The sequence below is a fragment of the Oncorhynchus mykiss genome, chromosome 19, assembly GCF_057628025.1.
Source record: "Oncorhynchus mykiss isolate SJ-2025 chromosome 19, ASM5762802v1, whole genome shotgun sequence".
Taxonomy (NCBI): Eukaryota; Metazoa; Chordata; class Actinopteri; order Salmoniformes; family Salmonidae; genus Oncorhynchus; species Oncorhynchus mykiss.
The window spans coordinates 55,386,544-55,407,950 of NC_143040.1; the positions used below are offsets into that span (position 1 = coordinate 55,386,544).

Sequence of the window (21,407 nt, forward strand, 5' to 3'; positions counted from 1 at the left end):
AATGGTATTTATATTTTTCATTATCAATTCATTCAGCATTGGAGGAAAGAAAGTGATCCAAGACAGGTTCAAGTGAGTAGGTCAATTTTAGATGTGTGCATTGTTAGATATTACTGCACTGTTGGAGCTAGAATTACAAGCATTTCTCTACAGCGGCAATAACATCTGCTAAATATGTGTATGCGACCAATAACATTTGATTTGACGTAGGCAGCCGCTGAAGGCACATATTTGATATGAAAATGCAGCCAACTCTTGCTCTGCTGGCAGGGGGAACATGTGTGAAATAATTATTCATGTATAATGAATGTACTACCTAACTATAATTCATGCACATCATGTTTGTTTGACAGTTTGATAATATCAATCTTGGCCAGTCTTAAAAATCAGTTGTGGTGAGCGAGTGTCTATCCACAGGAGTACTGATTGTCCCCCACGTAATTCACACCAATGGCCTCCTATATTACATCCCCATTGCCAGCACAGTAGATATCTATTTAATAGCAGACAATAGAAATAAATCAAAATGCTGAGCTAAATTTGCATTGCATAATGGCTTCATGATTTGTTTACTGTATACTTTGCCAGATTCAGATTGCTTGAAAAGACCCATTTTAATCTGTCAAATCTGAATGGTCGATGTGCCAAATTGAGACGTTAATTTGGAACAAAGCACTCAGGATTAAATGTATGCAATTAATTATTTTTCTGCAGATTTATGCCTGATAGGGCGCCTCTGTGAAATTGCCAAATATGCGTGGTTTGGGGGGCCTCTACGCCTTGCAGTGTGGAATGCCCATGCAACTCAGCTGAGTGGGTGCAACAATCTCCAAAACCGGATCCATGTGTTTGTCAGCGTATTTGGATACAAAGCATTTGAGGGAATTCTTTGTCAAAGCCATACTTCATCTTAAAAGGGTTAATTGAGAGCAACATCTTGAAGAACCTGAAATACAAAAATCGAAGTGAACAAACAGGCAGCCCCTATTGTTTCCATTTACAGTTCCGTTATTTAGAAATCGTTGGCCGAGAGGTCATTCTATTTCTAAAAGGCTCTAGTGATTATTTCACTGTGGCGCTCAGACAGCCAAAGATGTGGATAGAGAATACAGAGGGTTCAGTGATAGAAGAAAACAGGGCAGCGGGTTTAAGTGCTCAGACTGGTCTGGGGATTAAGGTAATCAATATATGGCGACCTCTGCCATTTACCATCTTATGTGTCCCAGGCTTGGCTGAACAGCGGCAGCTAGTTCATTAGCTGTGATTGGATTTCATTTTAGAGTGAACCCCCACAACAACAAAAAAGCTGAGGACCAGAGGCTTTGTAGAACTGAAGAGATGGATACTGCCTCCTAGTGGGAGTGAGATGACCGTAACATTTAATTGCTCTTTCTGACTTAACTCTACTGCCTGATGATGTTTAAGAATTATGTCATAAAGGACAAGGAAAGGAACTCCCGACTGAACATCTGCAAGAAAATAATTTATTCCTTGTAAACCTCAGTGTTCGAGCCTAGCCGAGGTCAGACTTGGGGAGAAACAGAGCAATGACTGGGCATAATTAAAAATAAATACATGTTTTTATACTTTCAACATCAGTTGAAGGACCAATTGACTAAACTAATCTGTAGAAAAAGTTTCCATATACAGTAGGTTATAACCACACAAATTACCATTTCAGATGACAGCAAACCACATCAGGCTCAAGCTATTCCTCCATGCAGGGAAGGAAAATGACGGGAATGATGAAGGTTAAATCAAATGTAAAAAACAATACCAAAGAAATTGTTGACTGTTCTTAACACCTATGTCCCAGGCAGTAGCCAATACTGTAACATTTACAAAGCTTTCAACTACGTAAACAGTCTACTACAAACAGGTGAGCAGTTTTCCCACCTGCTTGACATACTTTAGACAAGTCAGAGGAGAATGAATGTCAAACACGTCAACCAATGTCTTTGCAGTATATTCCTAGAAAACAATCAATCCTTTCTTGGCAAATGGGCTGAAGTTGAGTATTCTGCAATAAAAGGAGATTTATCATGCAGAATTCTGTGAAAAAAAGTAACGTTCATTTCCAGAGCCTTATTTCTTGTTTCTTGTAACTTACACACACACAGGTCAGAGAGACACACAACATCCATCAACGGTGGAATTTTAACCGTGCAATTAAGTCAAAACAATAAAAACATAAGTAGGGACAATAGTTAAACAGGAGTTTCCAGTAGAGAGATGTGTTATAGTTGGATGCAGTAGACTCCCATGCTGGGAGCCTGTTTGGAGTAGACTTCGTAGTAACGTTACCATATTAGACCATGAGTGGCCATATTGTCAGAACTGTTGAGATTGTAGGTGGGCTATCTTTTCTGAACCTATAGTTAGGGTCCAGGTTATAATTGTATGTGGTTGGAAAGCCCTGTACTTCAGTCCTTTCTAGCATAGCAGGCTACTAACTCCCACCACTGAGGTTCTGAATCAAGGCCCTGTGATCATGACAAGTTGCGAAAGACTATTGAGCTTAAAGAGAAGGCATATCATTAATTCTCTTAATACAGCCTTTGCTTAACACTTTTGGAAAGTATTGTAGAAATTAGGGTGCTTTTTGGGAAATACATTTAATTTTGTAGATGATACTCAACATTTGGAGTTGTTGAGGATGGTTTACGTTGACAGTAGTTTATCCCTTGTTATTCTAACATAACATCTTGGTACAGCTCTATTCTCATCCCAGTGATTTTTTTTATTCAACTTTGTGGTAAGATCAACAAGTAAATAGGAGACCACACAATCCACTTTCAAACATAATAGAACCAATACCACAAAACCCCAAGAACAGCCAATGGAACGTTCAATTTGGTCTGATATTCACGACTGAAAAATACCATTGACAAAACAGGGCTAGAGTCCATACCAATGTACAGATTGTAGAGTCCTACCATATAAACAAAAGGGTATCCGCCCTCAGCAATCAGAACTTCCAACATGGAAATATGGGTGAGCACTCCTGCTAGCAGAGATCCACATCACAGATTTTAAATTAATAAAACCAACACCAGAATTAACCAAGACCAGAGACCAAGTAACAGGTGGAGTAGAAGGGGGAACTGAAACATCCTACATAAGCCCAATTCTGTAAGGTTTCACTAGACATTTACCAAAATAAAAAACTGGTTTACATGTGATGTCCCTTAGTCTTCTAAAATAAAAACTACAATAAATAGTCACAATACAACATATTTCGGATCTGACAAGGAAAAACAAGTCCCAGACCCCTTCCAAGCAGATCTGGAGGTCGGCTTAAAAAAAAGAAAAAAAAAAAGAGAATGACGGGTTGGAGGAAGCGTTCACTTTTTGAGTGGCTGGTAGATGGAGGCATTAGGGTCCATGCCAGAGGGACTTGTGTCCATGAACTTGGAGGAGTAGTGGGGGGCCATGGGAGTCATGTTGCTGCTGTCAGATGTGTAGGAGATGCTGGGCATGACAGCCATCACCTCAGCTATCTTCTGCTTCAGGTCCTTGATCTCCTGGTCCTTCTGCAGGATCTGACCTGAGACAGACGCACACAAAATGTCAGATAAGACATTCATGTCATGCAATCTATTCTACATCAATCACATACAGTAGGAAATAGGTGTGACTGAGGCAGTACTGCAGAGAGGCTAGACCCAAGCTAGACACTGACCTTGTGCGATCTCCAGCTGTCTCTTGGCATCACCCAGTGCTGAGAACAGGTCCAGTTTGATGCGGGTCTCTGCAGACAGGCTGTTCTCCAGGTGCTGGGTCTTTTCCTGCATGGCCGACAGCGCTGACATCAGCACTTCTGTGTCCTTCTCATTCTCCTTGTACTTCTGGAGCTCCTGAGGGGGAAGAACACATCACTCACTATAAGTGACATTGTCTGTGTGCCAGTGTACAGCAGGTGTGAATGAGTCATTTTACAGAGTTACAGTTCATAGAAGGAAATCAGGCATTTGAAATAAATTCATTAGGCCACAATATGGATTTCACATGACTGGGCAGGGCCATGGGTGGGCATAGGTTCACCCACTTGGGAGCCAGGTCCACCCAAATCAGAATTAGTTTTTACCCCATAAAAAGGGCTTTATTGCAGACAGAAATTCTCCTCAGTATTTCTGGACCAGGACATGTCACACACTATGGAATGCCCTTAGACCTAGTCTTCTTAAATAATTAGGGCTAATATTGGGCTAGAGTCAACATTTTAGCTACCTTAACCAAACATGTTCTTGACATCCTGTTTTCAACAAAACATACCCCATCTCAACTGAACCTCACCTGCACGGTCATCTCCAGCTCTCTGAGCTGGTCTTCTTTGAGCTTGATGTCCATGGTTAGTTTCTTACACTCCGTCTCCAGCTCCGTGACCCGCCTCCTCATTGTATCTGTGCACTCCCCCCTGTGGAGCAGACAGAGAGAACTCAACTAAACGCAGATGTATTTATGAAATAGTTGTGAATATCTCTGGAGCCTATACCTGGATGCGGCTGCTAGTGCGACGGTTCTGGCTGCGGTGGCATCCTCCAGCTTCTTGCGTTTCTTCTCATCTGCAAGTTGTTTCTCTGCGTTGGCGTGGCCCTCCTGCTCAACTTTCAGCCTCTTTTCCAGCTGGCCCATGGTCTGCTTGTCCTTCTGCTTGGCCTGGATGGTGTTATGGAGTCTGCACACACACATCAGCCACAGACCATGCAGCACCATGCTAGCCAGCAGCCAGTGAGATTCCATTCCACCCCCAATGTGTGCATGCGCACTCTTAACAGTACTAAAAGGTAGTCATTTTCATCATGAGTGTAAGTTAACCGTGTGTGGAGATGGTGAGAGGGCAGGATGGCTGAGTTTGGTAACCAAGTAAACTTTAAATAATATCTTTGCACTTTCGTAATCCTTAGCCTAGCATCCTTTGCCTAGCTTTGAGCATAGCCAACAGAGCTATGTGCACCAGTCTCCACCAACAGACAGAACGAGTGAAACAGACTCTCTTGAGCGGCAATAGGAAAACGCTGGTGGTTAGGGGCAGGCTGGGAGGGCCTACATGTCACCTTTTAATTGCACAGGATAATTAACACCCATAACCACCGAGTTTGTGTCTGTATGTACATGCTAACTACCATATTAGGGTGGTCTTATGTAATGCTCCTTATCAAGGACACCCGGGAGTCCCCAGCTGGTCAGTGATTACTTAATTGGCCAATTAAAGCAGATGCATTAGTGCTCTCTCTGCTGCCGTGATATGAAGCAGACAGGATCCCATCTATAAACTTCACTATGACCAGTCCTCACACCAGAATTATTTGTATTTCAGACTAGCATTTTGACATGGACATTCCAAGTTCAGTCCTGGGTTTTCAAGCAGTGATAACCTTTAGGTCTGAACTAGGTCCCCTGAGTTTTTCCTCACTGCATTACCCCGACTAGGAAAAACCTCAAGTGCTATTGGAAGTATGGAGTAGGAAATTCACTTCAATGACCAAGTTGGACCATTGTGTGTTACCCGAGTTGCGACATTTCACATTTTCAACCAGAAGATGGCATCCTTTTTTGACAATTACAAACTTATCAATGGGAATAATGTAGAATGTTTGACCATATTGTCAAAATTAAGCAAGCTACCTAACTTTATTAGCAGCGCTAGCCCCACTGGTCCCAGCAGGTGATCAGATCCAGTGGTCAATTCCTAACCTGCCCACTCACTTGTTCTGCAGCAGCTCGTTCTCCTGGCGCAGCTGGCCCAGCTCAGAGCGGATGGAGCGCTCAGCGCTGCCAAGGGAGCCGATCTGACTGCGCAGGTCCTGCTCCACCTGTCTGCTGGCCTGAAGGTCTGCCTTCAGCTTCTTCACATCCTGCTCCAGCCTGCAGTGGTAGAGGGGGAAAGAAAAGAAAATGAGGAAGGGATGAATAGAGAAGGATGAGAAAGAATTTGATAAAGATTCAGTGTATGCGTTATGCAGAAACTATAGGTTTTGGATCATCCACAATTCCTTTCTCCAGGCTTTGGTAAAGGTTTATATTTGTTTCATCTGCTCATAAGACTGTTTTAGGGCCATCTTTGTACTCAACTCTTTTCTGTGGAGTGCTGCTGCGTAGAGGTTTGTATTTGGCTGTGGCCTAAGTATTACGGCTGTCAAAGCCTCCTGCTGATGGCATATTCGCCTTCAGCCCTCCATTCTGGCCTTTGGCCTGTCCCTGACAGTTGTTTTAGTGTTTGTCTGTCGTCAGTTGTTTTCCTTAGCCAATCAGGTCATTGCCGATTGATATAGTCAGCGTTTTGATATTCCAAATTGTTGATTAAGCTGTAACCATTTAATTATGTGTGGTTCTGAATTGATGAAATGTCTCCTCTTTGCACTTTAAAATTACTTATTTTTCTTTCATACTAGACACAGCTTTTGTCTTTACAAGTGTACAATCAATTCAACACTAACCAGTAAGAAAACACCCTTCAGCCAAAAGTGTATACAGCAAAAATTTCAACTAAGCCTATAGGCTACTGTCTAGGGCTGGGACTATACCAGTATGGCGATACTTGTTTCCTTGCCACGATACTAACAAAACAAAGCTGATTTAACTTTTAGGAAAACGGCCCTAATGTTGGAAACAAACATATTATCCAGTCACATTTATTTTCCAAGCTATAGAACACATTTGATATACACAGCAGGTTATTGAAAGAGCAAAGAGTTAGGTCTGCTTTGCGGTTCCATTTTTGCCATGGAAAAAATATTGCAATACTGGTATCGTCACAGCCCTACTACTGTCCAAATAATGTAGGCAGGGAAGCCCCAAGTCTGAGTGTGGCAAAAGCAGGGCACACATGTTACCATGACAACTTGCCACAAACACCATCATTCATTTGACTTTCTGCTGATTTCACCAACAACCTTACACCCCCACTCACACCAATGTGTCTGTACAGCACCATCACACACCCAGTTGTACAACTAAAGAGCCAAAAAAGTCAGACATACAACTCAATGTTCTCATTTTCAGCCAGCATAAGTTTGTGGCAAACCATAGATTGTAATAGTCCAACTTTCTTACAACCCAGTCCAATGATATCACAGCTGAAACAGCTCTACTTAACGCCTATCTATGTGCAGCATGGTCCGTTTGAGGTCAGGGACTGTGGGATCTGATAAAAGGGAGGAACCCTTCATGCACCAGCAAGTTACTGATACTTTGGCCTGAAAATGTGAGAACTGTGACATCCAGGCAGGAGTTACTCCTGTTAATACATTAGTGTTGTCACAATACCAGTATCGCAACACTAGGAAGTAAGGAAGCAAAGGCAACAAAAACATTTAGCAATTTCATGAGGAAAATGTTGGGGGAAAATAGCCTTGTCACCCAGAATCAAATGTGTTTATTTTGCAAGCTATAGCTCACATTATTTTAGAAAAGTAGGTTTTAGAAGGACCAGAGTTTACTCTGCTTCGTATTTCCTTTTTTGCCAAGGGTTTAAGATAAAAAGAAACAGAATAGGGCTAAGACAGGCAAAATCCTAAAAGAAAACCTGGTTCAGTCTGCTTTCCAGACACTGGGAGGCAAATTCACCTTTCAGCAGGACAATAACCTAAAAAACAAAGAAAAATATAGAGAGTGGTACTTAGTATTTGCCCCAAACATAACACTTTGTAATCAGAACAAAAGGTTTAATTGCCTTGCCACATTTTTGCCATATTACTTTAGTGCCTTGTTGCAAAAAGGATGCATGTTTTGGAGAAGAAAAAAAACAATTCTGTAAAGGTTTCCTTCTTTTCACTGTCAATTGGGTTAGTATTGTGGAGTAACTCAAATGTTGGGCCGTCCTTAGTTTCCTCCCATCACAACCATTAAACTCTGTTTTAAAGTCATCATTGGCTTCATGGTGAAATACCTGAACTGTTTCCTTCCTCTCCGGAAAATGAGTTAGGAAATCTTCGTAGTGACTTGGTGTATTGATACACCATCCAGAGTGTAATGACTAACTACACCATACCCAAAGGGATATTCAATGTCTGCATTTTACCCATCTACCAATAGTTTCCATTCTTTGTGAGGCATTGAAAAACCTCCCTGATCTTTGTAGTTGAATCGCACTGTTTGAAATGTACTGCTCGACTGAGGAACCTGACAGACAATTGTATGGGTGGGATACAAAACTTAGGTAGTCATTAAAAAATCATGGGTAACACTTATTTCACAGAGTCCGTGCAACTTATTGTGTGACCTGTTAAGCAAATGTTTACTACTGAACCCATTTAGGCTTGCCATAACAAAGGGGTTGAATACATTGTCTTAAAACATCTTTCATTTTTAATTAATTGGTCAAAACTTTAAAAAAATAAAAAAAAATAAACATCATTACACTTTGACATTATGGGGTATTAGGTGTAGGCCAGTGACAAAATCTCAATTTAATCCATTTTAAATTTAGGCTAACACCAATGTGGAAAGGGGTGTGAATACTTTCTGAAGGCACTGTAACTGATTAATGCTTAATATATGATAACGACAACTTATACTGGTACTGGCAAGGACAGACAAATGTCACACGATTTTGGACAAATCCGTCAAGACACCAACCATGAGAATGGGTTAAACATAGGCTTTAAATCAACTGGTGAATTTAATTGAATATAGCTATGATCCCCCATTATATCTTAACTTCTCTAGGGTAGGGGGCAGCATTTGGAATTTTGGATGAAAAGCATGCCCAAATTAAACTGCCTTCTGCTCAGGCCCAGAAGATAGGATATGCATATAATTAGTAGATTTGGATAGAAAACACTAAAGTTTCCAAAACTGTTCAAATAATGTCTGTGAGTATCACATAACTGAGTTGGCAGGCGAAAACCTGAGAAATCCATTCAGGAAGTTGGATTTTTTTTGTGTCGTTTTCTATTCAATGCCATTACAGTATCCATTGACTTAGGACTCAAATGCAGTTCCTATGCCTTCCACTAGATGTCAAGTCTTTTAGAAATTGTTTCAGGCTTGTATTCTGAAAAATGAGGGAGTAAGAGCAGCCGTGTCAGAGCTTTTTCATGCGCGACCGAGAGAGTGCCTTTCTTGTTTACCTTTTATATTGACAACGTTATTGTCCGGTTGAAATATTATCGATTTATTTAGGCTAAAAACAACCTGAGGATTGAATATAAACATCGTTTGACATGTTTCTATGAACTTTACAGATACAATTTTGATTTTTTTGTCTGCTTGTTGTAACTATGTTTGAGCCTGTGGATTACTGAAGAAAACGCAAACAAAACGTAGGGAAAAAAAACATTTTTTCTTTTTGTATCATCTTTAAAATGAACGATAAAACAAAAATTCAGATAGGATGATGGGGACCATTTCAGTGAAAAATATAAGAGGGCAACAGTATATGTGCAAAGTTTCAGAATGATAACTTCCAAAATGTGTGCTACATGACATTTATCATGAAGTCACCCAGGTGTCCCACACAAGTAGCCCAAATGTACCCAAGTGGCCAAATTGGTGAAGGTATACATTTTGAAACAAATAACTATATACAAAATGCCAAAATGGTATTCTAACACACCACCCCCCCAAAAAAATGAAAAAAAATAAAATAAAAAATGAAAAAAAAATAGATACACATTTACAAAATAACATGGGTAACTATTTACACACTTTCAATATTTGGATGACCCTCAGTCCTCTATCAAATCAAATCTATTTATATAGCCCCAGCCTAAAACCCCAAACAGCAAGCAATGCAGGTGTAGAAGCACGGTGGCTAGGAAAAACTCCCTAGAGAGGCAAAAACCTAGGAAGAAACCTAGAGAGGAACCAGGCTATGAGGGGTGACCAGTCCTCTTCTGGCTGTGCCGGGTGGAGAGCACAGTGGTTGTAGAGGGTGCAACAGGACAGCACCTCAAGAGTAAAAATGAACAGTTTAGGGTTCCATAGCCGCAGGCAGAACAGTTGAAACTGGAATAGCGGCAAGGCCAGGTGGACTGGGGACAGCAAGGAGTCATCATGCCAGGTAGTCCTGATGCATGGTCCTATGGCTCAGGTCCTCCGAGAGAGAGAAAGAGAGAATTAGAGAGAGCATACTTAAATTCACACAGGACACCGGATAAGACTCCCATTCGGAGTCAGTGTCACTGTGAAAGAAAATGTTCAGTTAGAATAGTTTCACATATGAGCCCTGTATCAACAGGTATAATGAACAGATATATAGAGAGTTGAAGGTTGAATATATTATTATTACCTGCTAGATCTACTGTCTCTTTTATATTATGACATTTCAGCTAGATCTACTGTCTCTATTATATTATGACAGACCAGCTAGATCTGTCTTTATTATATTACTGTCTTTATTATATTACAACAGACCAGCTGTATCTACCATTTCCATTTCACTTTGGCTATTGATGTGGTCCTGCACTCTCCTCAACAGCCTCAAATAGGCTATTTCATGTGGGTTGGGGTGGGGCGGCAGACACACGTGTCGGCGTCGGCAATCCGCCGACAGAGATGGCCGCCTCGCTTTGCGTTCCTAGGAAACTATGCAGTTTTTTGTTTTTTTACGTGTTATTTCTTACATTGGTACCCCAGGTCATCTTAGGTTTCATTACATACAGTCGAGAAGAACTACTGAATATAAGAGCAGCGTCAACTCACCATCAGTACGACCAAGAATATGACTTTCGCGAAGCGGATCCTGTGTTCTGCCTTTCACCCAGGACAACGGAATGGATCCCAGAAAAACCCCAAAAAAACGACTTTGTAAAAGAGGGAAACGAAGCGGTCTTCTGGTCAGACTCCGGAGACGGGCACATCGCACACCACTCCCTAGCATACTTCTCGCCAATGTCCAGTCTCTTGACAACAAGGTTGATGAAATCAGAGCACGGGTAGCATTCCAGAGGGACATCAGAGACTGTAACGTTCTTTTCTTCAGGGAAACATGGCTCACTGGAGAGACGCTATCGGAGTCAGTGCAGCCAGCTGGTTTCTCCACGCATCGCGCCGACAGAAACAAACATCTTTCTGGTAAGAAGAGGGGCGGGGGCGTATGCTTTATGGTTAACGAGACGTGGTGTGGTCACAACAACATACAGGAACTCAAGTCCTTCTGTTCACCCGATTTAGAATTCCTCACAATCAAATGTCGACCGCATTATCTACAAAGGGAATTCTCTTCGATTATAATCACAGCCGTATGTATTCCCCCCCAAGCAGACACATCGATGGCTCTGAACGAACTTTATTTGACTCTTTGCAAACTGGAATCCACATATCCTGAGGCTGCATTCATTGTAGCTGGGGATTTAAACAAGGCTAATCTGAAAACAAGACTCCCTAAATTGTATCAGCATATCGATTGCGCAACCAGGGCTGGCAAAACCTTGGATCATTGCTATTCTAACTTCCGCGACGCATATAAGGCCCTCTCCCGCTCTCCTTTCAGAAAAGCTGACCACGACTCCATTTTGTTGCTCCCTGCCTACAAACAGAAACTAAAACAAGAAGCTCCCGCTCTGAGGTCTGTTCAACACTGGTCCGACCAATCTGATTCCACACTCCAAGACTGCTTCCATCACGTGGGCTGGGATATGTTTCGTATTGCGTCAGACAACAACATTGATGAATACGCTGATTCGGTGAGCGAGTTCATTAGAACGTGAGTTGAATATGTCGTTCCCATAGCAACGATTAAAACATTCCCAAACCAGAAACCGTGGATTGATGGCAGCATTTGCGTGAAACTGAAAGCGCAAACCACTGCTTTTAAATCAGGGCAAGGTGACCGGAAACATGACCGAATTCAAACAGTGTAGCTATTCCCTCCGCAAGGCAATCAAACAAGCTAAGCGTCAAAATAGAGACAAAGTAGAATCGCAATTCAATGGCTCAGACACATGAGGTATGTGGCAGGGTCTACAGTCAATCACGGATTACAAAAAGAAAACCAGCCCAGTCACGGACCAGGATGCCTTGCTCCCAGGCAGACTAAATAACTTTTTTGCCCGCTTTGAGGACAATACCGTGGCACTGACACGGCCCGCAACCAAAACATGCGGACTCTCCTTCACTGCAGCCGACGTGAGTAAAACATTTAAACGTGTTAACCCTCGCAAGGCTGCAGGCCCAGACGGCATCCCCAGCCACGCCCTCAGAGCATGCGCAGACCAGCTGGCTGCTGTGTTTACGGACATATTCAATCAATCCCTATCCCAGTCTGCTGTTCCCACATGCTTCAAGAGGGCCACCATTGTTCCTGTTCCCAAGAAAGCTAAGGTAACTGAGCTAAACGACTACCGCCCCGTAGCACTCACTTCCGTCATCATGAAGTGCTTTGAGAGACTAGTCAAGGACCATATCACCTCCACCCTACCTGACACCCTAGACCCACTCCAATTTGCTTACCGCCCAAATAGGTCCACAGACGATGCAATCTCAACCACACTGCCCTAACCCATCTGGACAAGAGGAATACCTATGTGAGAATGCTGTTCATCGACTACAGCTCAGCATTTAACACCATAGTACCCTCCAAACTCGTCATCAAGCTCGAGACCCTGGGTCTCGACCCCGCCCTGTGCAACTGGGTACTGGACTTCCTGACGGGCCGCCCCCAGGTGGTGAGGGTAGGTAACAACATCTCCACCCCGCTGATCCTCAACACTGGGGCCCCACAAGGGTGCGTTCTGAGCCCTCTCCTGTACTCCCTGTTCACCCACGACTAGGTGGCCACGCACGCCTCCAACTCAATCATCAAGTTTGCGGACGACACAACAGTGGTAGGCTTGATTACCAAAAACGACGAGACGGCCTACAGGGAGGAGGTGAGGGCCCTCTGAGTGTGGTGTCAGGTAAATAACCTCACACTCAACAAAACTAAGGAGATGATTGTGGACTTCAGGAAACAGCAGAAGGAACACCCCCCTATCCACATCGATGGAACAGCAGTGGAGAGGGTAGTAAGTTTTAAGTTCCTCGGCGTACACATCACAGACAAACTGAATTGGTCCACCCACACAGACAGCATCGTGAAGAAGGCGCAGCAGCGCCTCTTCAACCTCAGGAGGCTGAAGAAATTCGCCTTGTCACCAAAAGCACTCACAAACTTCTACAGATGCACAATCGAGAGCATCCTGTCGGGCAGTATCACCGCCTGGTACGGCAACTGCTCCGCCCACAACCGTAAGGCTCTCCAGAGGGTAGTGAGGTCCGCACAACGCATCACCGGGGGCAAACTACCTGCCCTCCAGGACACCTACACCACCCAATGTCACAGGAAGGCCATAAAGATAATCAAGGACAACCACCCGAGCCACTGCCTGTTCACCCCGCTATCATCCAGAAGGCGAGGTCAGTACAGGTGCATCAAAGCTGGGACCGTTGTCAAAACAGCTTCTATCTCAAGGCCATCAGACTGTTAAACAGCCACCACTAACATTGAGTGGCTGCTGCCAACACACTGACAATGACACTGACTCAACTCCAGCCACTTTAATAATGGGAATTGATGTAAAATATATCACTAGTCACTTTAAACAATGCTACTTAATATAATGTTTACATACCCTACATTATTCATCTCATATGTCTACGTATATACTGTACTCTATCATCTACTGCATCTTTATGTAATACATGTATCACTAGCCACTTTGTTTACATACTCATATGTACGGTGCCTTGCGAAAGTATTCGGCCCCCTTGAACTTTGCAACCTTTTGCCACATTTCAGGCTTCAAACATAAAGATATAAAACTGTATTTTTTTGTTTAGATTCAACAACAAGTGGGACACAATCATGAAGTGGAACGACATGTATTGGATATTTCAAACTTTAACAAATCAAAAACGGATAAATTGGGCGTGCAAAATTATTCAGCCCCTTTACTTTCAGTGCAGCAAACTCTCTCCAGAAGTTCAGTGAGGATCTCTGAATGATCCAATGTTGACCTAAATGACTAATGATGATAAATACAATCCACCTGTGTGTAATCAAGTCTCCGTATAAATGCACCTGCACTGTGATAGTCTCAGAGGTCCGTTAAAAGCGCAGAGAGCATCATGAAGAACAAGGAACACACCAGGCAGGTCCGAGATACTGTTGTGAAGAAGTTTAAAGCCGGATTTGGATACAAAAAGATTTCCCAAGCTTTAAACATCCCAAGGAGAACTGTGCAAGCGATAATATTGAAATGGAAGGAGTATCAGACCACTGCAAATCTACCAAGACCTGGCCGTCCCTCTAAACTTTCAGCTCATACAAGGAGAAGACTGATCAGAGATGCAGCCAAGAGGCCCATGATCACTCTGGATTAACTGCAGAGATCTACAGCTGAGGTGGGAGACTCTGTCCATAGGACAACAATCAGTTGTATATTGCACAAATCTGGCCTTTATGGAAGAGTGGCAAGAAGAAAGCCATTTCTTAAAGATGGAACTTGGAAAATTGAACTTTTTGGCAACAATGCAAAACGTTATGTTTGGCGTAAAAGCAACACAGCTGAACACACCATCCCCACTGTCAAACATGGTGGTGGCAGCATCATGGTTTGGACCTGCTTTTCTTCAGCAGGGACAGGGAAGATGGTTAAAATTGATGGGAAGATGGATGGAGCCAAATACACGACCATTCTGGAAGAAAACCTGATGGAGTCTGCAAAAGACCTGAGACTGGGACGGAGATTTGTCTTCCAACAAGACAATGATCCAAAACATAAAGCAAAATCTACAATGGAATGGTTCAAAAATAAACATATCCAGGTGTTAGAATGGCCAAGTCAAAGTCCAGACCTGAATCCAATCGAGAATCTGTGGAAAGAACTGAAAACTGCTGTTCACAAATGCTCTCCATCCAGCCTCACTGAGCTCGAGCTGTTTTGCAAGGAGGAATGGGAAAAAATGTCAGTCTCTCGATGTGCAAAACTGATAGAGACATACCCCAAGCGACTTACAGCTGTAATCGCAGCAAAAGGTGGCGCTACAAAGTATTAACTTAAGGGGGCTGAATAATTTTGCACGCCCAATTTTTCAGTTTTTGATTTGTTAAAAAAGTTTGAAATATCCAATAAATGTCGTTCCACTTCATGATTGTGTCCCACTTGTTGTTGATTCTTCACAAAAAAATACAGTTTTATATCTTTATGTTTGAAGCCTGAAATGTGGCAAAAGGTCGCAAAGTTCAAGGGGGCCGAATACTTTCACAAGGCACTGTATATACTGCACTCAATACCATCTACTGTATCTTGCCTATACCGTTCTGTACCATCACTCATTCACATATCTTTATGTACATATTCTTTATCCCTTTACACTTGTGTGTATAAGGTAGTAGTTTTGGAATTGTTAGTTAGATTACTCGTTGGTTATTACTGCATTGTCGGAAATAGAAGCACAAGCATTTCGCTACACTCGCATTAACATCTGCTAACCATGTGTATATGTGACAAATAAAATTTGATTTTATTTAAATGTTTATATATTGCTTCTAAAATAAATTTTAAAAAATCACAAATAATATTTTATATTATTAATTTCAAACAAGGGCATTAGCATGATAAGAACTTACCAGTCCAAAACGATGTCCTCTCCCGTTCAAAAAATATTCCTCCACAATCGCTAAATGAAGCATCCTACAACAATCTCTGTCTCACCTTCCCAATCAATTTATTCTAAAGTTGTGTGTACATCTGTATATCTAGACTTAGATTTAGCTTTCCCTGACTTAGTCGCCATAATGATTGATATATAAACAGCTGAATCTGGGCATTCACCAAACAAAACAGTGCGTAAATGCGTAGCTTCTTCCGGTAAGAAAATTCAATAGCGCATGACTCTCTTTACGCTGGAGCTTACTAGAGGGGTTGGTCTTACAACACATAAACATGGCATATTGCCGTTTAGCTCAGCTCATTGGCCATCTACCCAGCTAGATTTCAAGACGATCAGTAGTCATTGGGTTAAAAGACAGTCAATCAACGAAACAGCGGGCAAATCATTGGTGCACAATGATGTCATTACTTGTTGTCTTCAAATCAGTTTCTTTCAGTCAATACGTCCCGCGAAATGGCCCATCACGTTTGATTGTGTTACAAACAAACCAGTTGATTGCAGTGAAACCCAACATGACTGGAATAGTCACGTTCTGTGTGGGTTATTTACCTAGAATGTGTCAAATGGAATGAGACGGAATTCACGACACAAGCGGTTCACAAAATGTTTCGTGTTAGGCTATAAAAACAGATTTTATCAAACAAAAGATCATTCATTGTGTTACAATGAGCATTGGGATTGCAAACAGAGGAAGATCGTCAAAGGTAAACAATTTATTTTATTGCAGTTTGATTTTGTTACACCTGTGCTGGTTAAATAGTTGTTTTGTATGGGGCTCTATCCTCAGATAATCGCATCGTATTCTTTCGCAGTAAATCCTTTTTTGAATCTGACAACGCAGTTGGATTAGAAAGATTCTAGGCTTTCGATACAGGTGAGACACTTGTATTTTCATGAATGTTTAATATGACTATTTATGTAGCGACCACCGTATGTTGTGGAATTTCAGCCCGCTAGCGGGTTCCGTGCGCAGAGAGGTTAAACCTATATAAAATAGTTGTATCTTTTATGAATTTTTAATCTCACTGGATGTTGGCCAGGTGGGACGCTAGCATCCCACATACCCTAGAGAGGTTAACCTGTAGTGACACCCCATCCCGTGAACGGGACCGTTGTCATCATCCGACACTAATTAGCATAATGCAACGGACATAAATCTTCCTAGAAAATATTCCTATTCATGAAAATCAGAAGTGAAATATATTGGAACACAGCCTTTTGTTAATCACCCTGTCATCTCAAAATATGCTTTACAGCCAACGCTAGACAAGCATTTGTGTAAGTTTATCATAGCCTAGCATAGCATTATGCCTTGCTAGCAGCAGGCAACCTTGTCACGGAAATCAGAAAAGCAATCAAATTAAATCGTTTACCTTTGATGAACTTCAGATGTTTTTACTCACGAGACTTCCAGGTATACAGCCAAAGTTCATTTTTTCCCAAAATAGTATTTTTTGTAGACGAAATAGCTCCGTTTGTTCTTCACGTTTGGCTGAGAAATCGCCCGGAAATTGCAGTCACCACAACGCCGAAAAATATTCCAAATTAGCTCCATAATATCGACAGAAACATGGCAAACGTTGTTTAGAATCCATCCTCAAGGTTTTTTCTAATATCTATTCGATAATATATCCGTCGGGACAATTATTTTTTCACTAGGACCGATTGGAATAATGGCTACCTCTGTTTTCGCGAGAATCTCTCTCGGAGCCACCATATGACCACTTACGCAATGTGGCCGCCTACGGCTATTCTTCAACAGAAAGCAGCGCTTCCAAAACCTGGGGCACTTCCGTATTGGATTTTCTCAGGCTTTTGCCTGCAACATCAGTTCTGTTATACTCACAAACAATATCTTTACAGTTTTGGAAACGTTAGTGTTTTCTATCCAAAGCTGTCAATTATATGCATATTCTAGCATCTTTTCCTGACAAAATATCCCGTTTAAAACGGGAACGTTTTTTTTCCAAAAATGAAAATATTGCCCCCTAACACCAAGAGGTTAATGTAGTGTAAAAAAAAAATGGCAGATCAATGACTTAACAGCTGAAACAATTAGTCCAGTATTGGAAATCCTCAATGGTACTCTATTTTATAGAAAGACCCTCTTACCGTACAATCGCCTCAGGCTTGCTTAGCTGATTGTTAGGGATGCAGTTGTCTGTTGGATCCCTGTGAGAGCCTACTGCTGGACCCTTACCCACTGCACACTTCTGCTTCTTCCCCCAGGAAAAGGAGGAAGGGGCTGATAGGACACTGCCGTTGGTGGCGCAGTGTCTGCAGGGCAAGGAGTTGACTGCCGCGTTTCTGCTGGAGTTCTTGTAGTTTTTCGAGGATGAGGAGTTCTCCTCCTTCAGCAGCAGGTTCTCTGTGCTGCCCACCAGCTCTGTGGTGAGTCTCTTATTGTTCATATGGTTCTCCATGTACTCCATCTCCTGGAGTTTAGAGTCTACCGATGACGGCTGGATGCTGTTGTGTTGCTTTTTGGCCTCGCGGCCCTCTTTCCCTTTATCTCTGTACTCCAGCTCCGCCAGCATAGCTGCCATTTTTTTACTGGCGGGGGCGCCATTCTGTGAGACTGGGATGGAGTCTATCTCAGATATCCCTTTAGCTAATGCAGCTGAATGGAAGGTGGAAGTAAGAAAGGAGAGAATGGAAGTGAGATTAAACACATATTTGACCAACATCACTTGGACTGTGTCTGGAGCATCAGTTGTGTGCATCTCTCACCTTCCTCTGCCTCCCTTTCCTGTCTCTGGAGCATCTGTTGCTCTGGTGGCAGGGCCTGCAGCAAGAGCTGCATGTAGAACTCGTTCTCCTTCTGCACCACCTCCTGCCTTCTTAAGCGCATCTTATAGCTGACGTAGCTGTTGAATCCAAAGCCCAGCGTCACCACTGGGTAGCCAATGCTACAGAGAAATGGAAAGAGTTCAGGGGGGTAAGTAAGTTCAGACAACACATCACCAAGACAATGATTCACAAGTTGAAAAGCATAGGTGCTATGAAAAAAGCCTTGAGATGAAGATCACTCCGGAAAGTAAAGCTGGAAGAATGACTTGCCCTAATATCCTGCATTACTACATAACAGCTCAATTACAGTACATTATACAGGCTCAAATCTAAATCCACTCAAATGTCTTAAAAAATAGTATTTAGACTATAAATGTAGGTATTTTCAACCAAACAGTGGTGTATGACCTTGTAGAAATATTCCTTAAGCCATCTTAGAATATGTATGCTTTTTAATAATGCTACAGACTGAAACCAGCATGCACTCTCTGTCTCTCTTTGTGGAAAGTGGTGTCTGAGCTTGGGGGATATACAGACATCATTACTTGTATATTATGCTTAACAAGCGGAAATAATGTTATTTTCCGAGAGTCAAATGGGGCAGAACACTTCCCTCCTTGGCCTGTGGGTCTGAGACAGAATCTTAGTCCATCTTCCTCACAGATCCACACATGTAGCCTAGACAAAGATCCTGCCAGGGCTTGGACAAAACACTTAACTTACCAATGTGAAGCGAATGGGCGACACAAGTCGACATGGAAGAAGTTCTTCAGGTCTTTGAATCTGATGGCTGCCTCTATGTACACAAAGAGTATCCAAAGGGACACTGTGGGGAGACAGACCCCCCTCTCTGTAGAAGAAAAATATGTTTTAGAACAGAAAACTTATTTTTTAAATTATTATATGTGCAGATTTACTTCCTCTGAACATGAAACCAGAGGCTTACAGGGTGGTCAGTACAGCAGCCTCCCTCACCAGACAAAGAACAAACATCACAACAGCAGCAGAGTAGATCAGCTTTTGAGTGACGAAATGAGAGACACAGCCACAAAAGGGCAGCTTTTCAGTAGTGATAAGGAGAGGGGGATAGCTGTTACATTCTCCAGCAAGAAAAACAAAAGTTGCCGATCAAATAGAAGGGGGAACTAACAAAGAGTAACTGAAATCAACCAAAACAGGTGCGGTTTTAGGAGGGGTTCTGAAAGACAATCATGGGGTTGACTAGCAACAACAACTGGGACCCAAGACACCCACCAAGAGCGCCCACTACATTTGCCCAAGAAGAGGCAAACAAGATAAAAACCCACATCAAACTTAGACACAACAACTTAAAGGTGTTAACCCTCCACACCTCTCAAGACAACTGGAACACTGGGCCAGCCAAATTATTTCTGACTAACGAGATGACAAGCCAGCACAGGTGTAAAACATACTGCCTAGCGAGGTGACACCAATTGGTGCGCCCAACATGCAACCTCAAAATATAAATGGAAAAACCAAAGCCTGTAACAAATCAATATTATTGTTGGACAATAGAGGAAAAAAAATAATGTAGTATGAATTAAACTGAAAGAGTGGCTTAACCCTCCTGCTGGGTTCCAGTGAAATAGGACCCATTTACAAGTTCTCTCTGAAAGTTCATTTAATCTGATTGTCATAAGGTTCCATGACTGTCCACACAAAATACATTTAGATCATTTTCATAACATTTTGGGTGTTTTTATTTAACTTCTGTACACCTGTTGTGTTCCCGGTCAAAATGACCGGTCACTAGAAATTAATGGGTTAGACTACAATTAGTGTATACAATTGAGTTCAGGCACATGCCCATTCATCAGATGGAAAAACTTCCTCTCCCAGATCCCACATGCATGTGTGTTTGAGCGCACACACACACACACACACACACCTCACTGCCCTTCTTGGCTTCCATGGCAACCCCCACGGGAACCTTTCCCCAATAGAATCTTTCCCCCACGGGAACCACACCTGTTGGCATTCTCACAAACAAACAATCGCAACATTGTTTCAATAATATATAGAACTTTTCTAACAGCTCTGGTATATAAAGCTTTTTTGAGGCCTTGCTCACAATTCATTCTGTGACAGCACAATGACCAAATGATATACTGTATGTGAGGCTCTTGATCATATCTTTGATCATGACATTGGAGATGAGGAGAGAGGCCAGGAAACTGACAGTGAAGATGCATTAGAGGAGGAAGTGTCAGAAGTTGAAGACAACGCAGAATATGATCCAGACCAAGAGACAACCGATGTGGAACAATCCTGGAATGACGAAGAAGGCCCTGCTGAGGTTGTTACATTCCGGTCAAAGAATGGGAATTTGTCCTGGTCGTCATCCCCACCTGAGAGGAGAGGTCGGCTGAAAATGTTATCAGGATGATCCCAGGGCCCACGAGATACTCCATATCCCGGGTTGAATACATAAAATCCTGCCACTATTTAAAAAGGTGAAAGGGTTTCAAAACAAATGTCCTTGTTAAACTTTGACACAAAGTAGTCTGTGATAAATAGCACAATGTTTAATTTGAGTATTTATTATAGTCAACATAATCCATACATTATGTTTTTTTTTTACTCAAAAACGAGTTGTATGAGCTCAGGTCAATGTTTTTTTTTATTTCACCTTTATTTAACCAGGTAGGCCAGTTGAGAACAAGTTCTAATTTACAAACGCGACCTGCCCAAGATAAAGCAAAGCAGTGCGACACAAACACAGAGTTACACATGGAATAAACAAACGTTCAGTCAATAACACAATAGAAAGGTACAGTGTGTGCAAATGAGGTAGGATAAGGGAGGTAAGGCAATAAATAGGACGTAGTGGCAAAATAATTACAACTTAGCCGAATGTGCCAGTAGAGATACTGGGGTGCAAAGGAGCAAATAATAATAATAATAATAATAATAATAATAATATGGGATGAGGTAGTTGGATGGGCTATTTACATATGTGCTATGTATAGGTGCAATGATTGGATGGGCTATTTACA

General features: G+C 42.1%; 1 protein-coding gene across 1 annotated transcript in view; it reads right to left on the reverse strand.

Annotated features, from left to right (window-relative positions):
• Positions 1-1,468: 1,468 nt before the first annotated feature.
• Positions 1,469-21,407, reverse strand: part of LOC110498006 (macoilin-1) — a 28,547-nt gene continuing 8,608 nt past the window's right edge. The window contains exons 4-11 of the mRNA XM_021574534.3: positions 19,114-19,240; positions 18,331-18,509; positions 17,713-18,220; positions 5,710-5,868; positions 4,496-4,678; positions 4,297-4,417; positions 3,683-3,857; positions 1,469-3,547 (exon numbers count right to left, since the gene is read on the reverse strand). Coding sequence (XP_021430209.3) covers positions 3,345-3,547; positions 3,683-3,857; positions 4,297-4,417; positions 4,496-4,678; positions 5,710-5,868; positions 17,713-18,220; positions 18,331-18,509; positions 19,114-19,240 — 1,655 coding nt within the window. The 3' untranslated portion in view covers positions 1,469-3,344. The remainder of the gene's footprint in view (positions 3,548-3,682; positions 3,858-4,296; positions 4,418-4,495; positions 4,679-5,709; positions 5,869-17,712; positions 18,221-18,330; positions 18,510-19,113; positions 19,241-21,407) is intronic.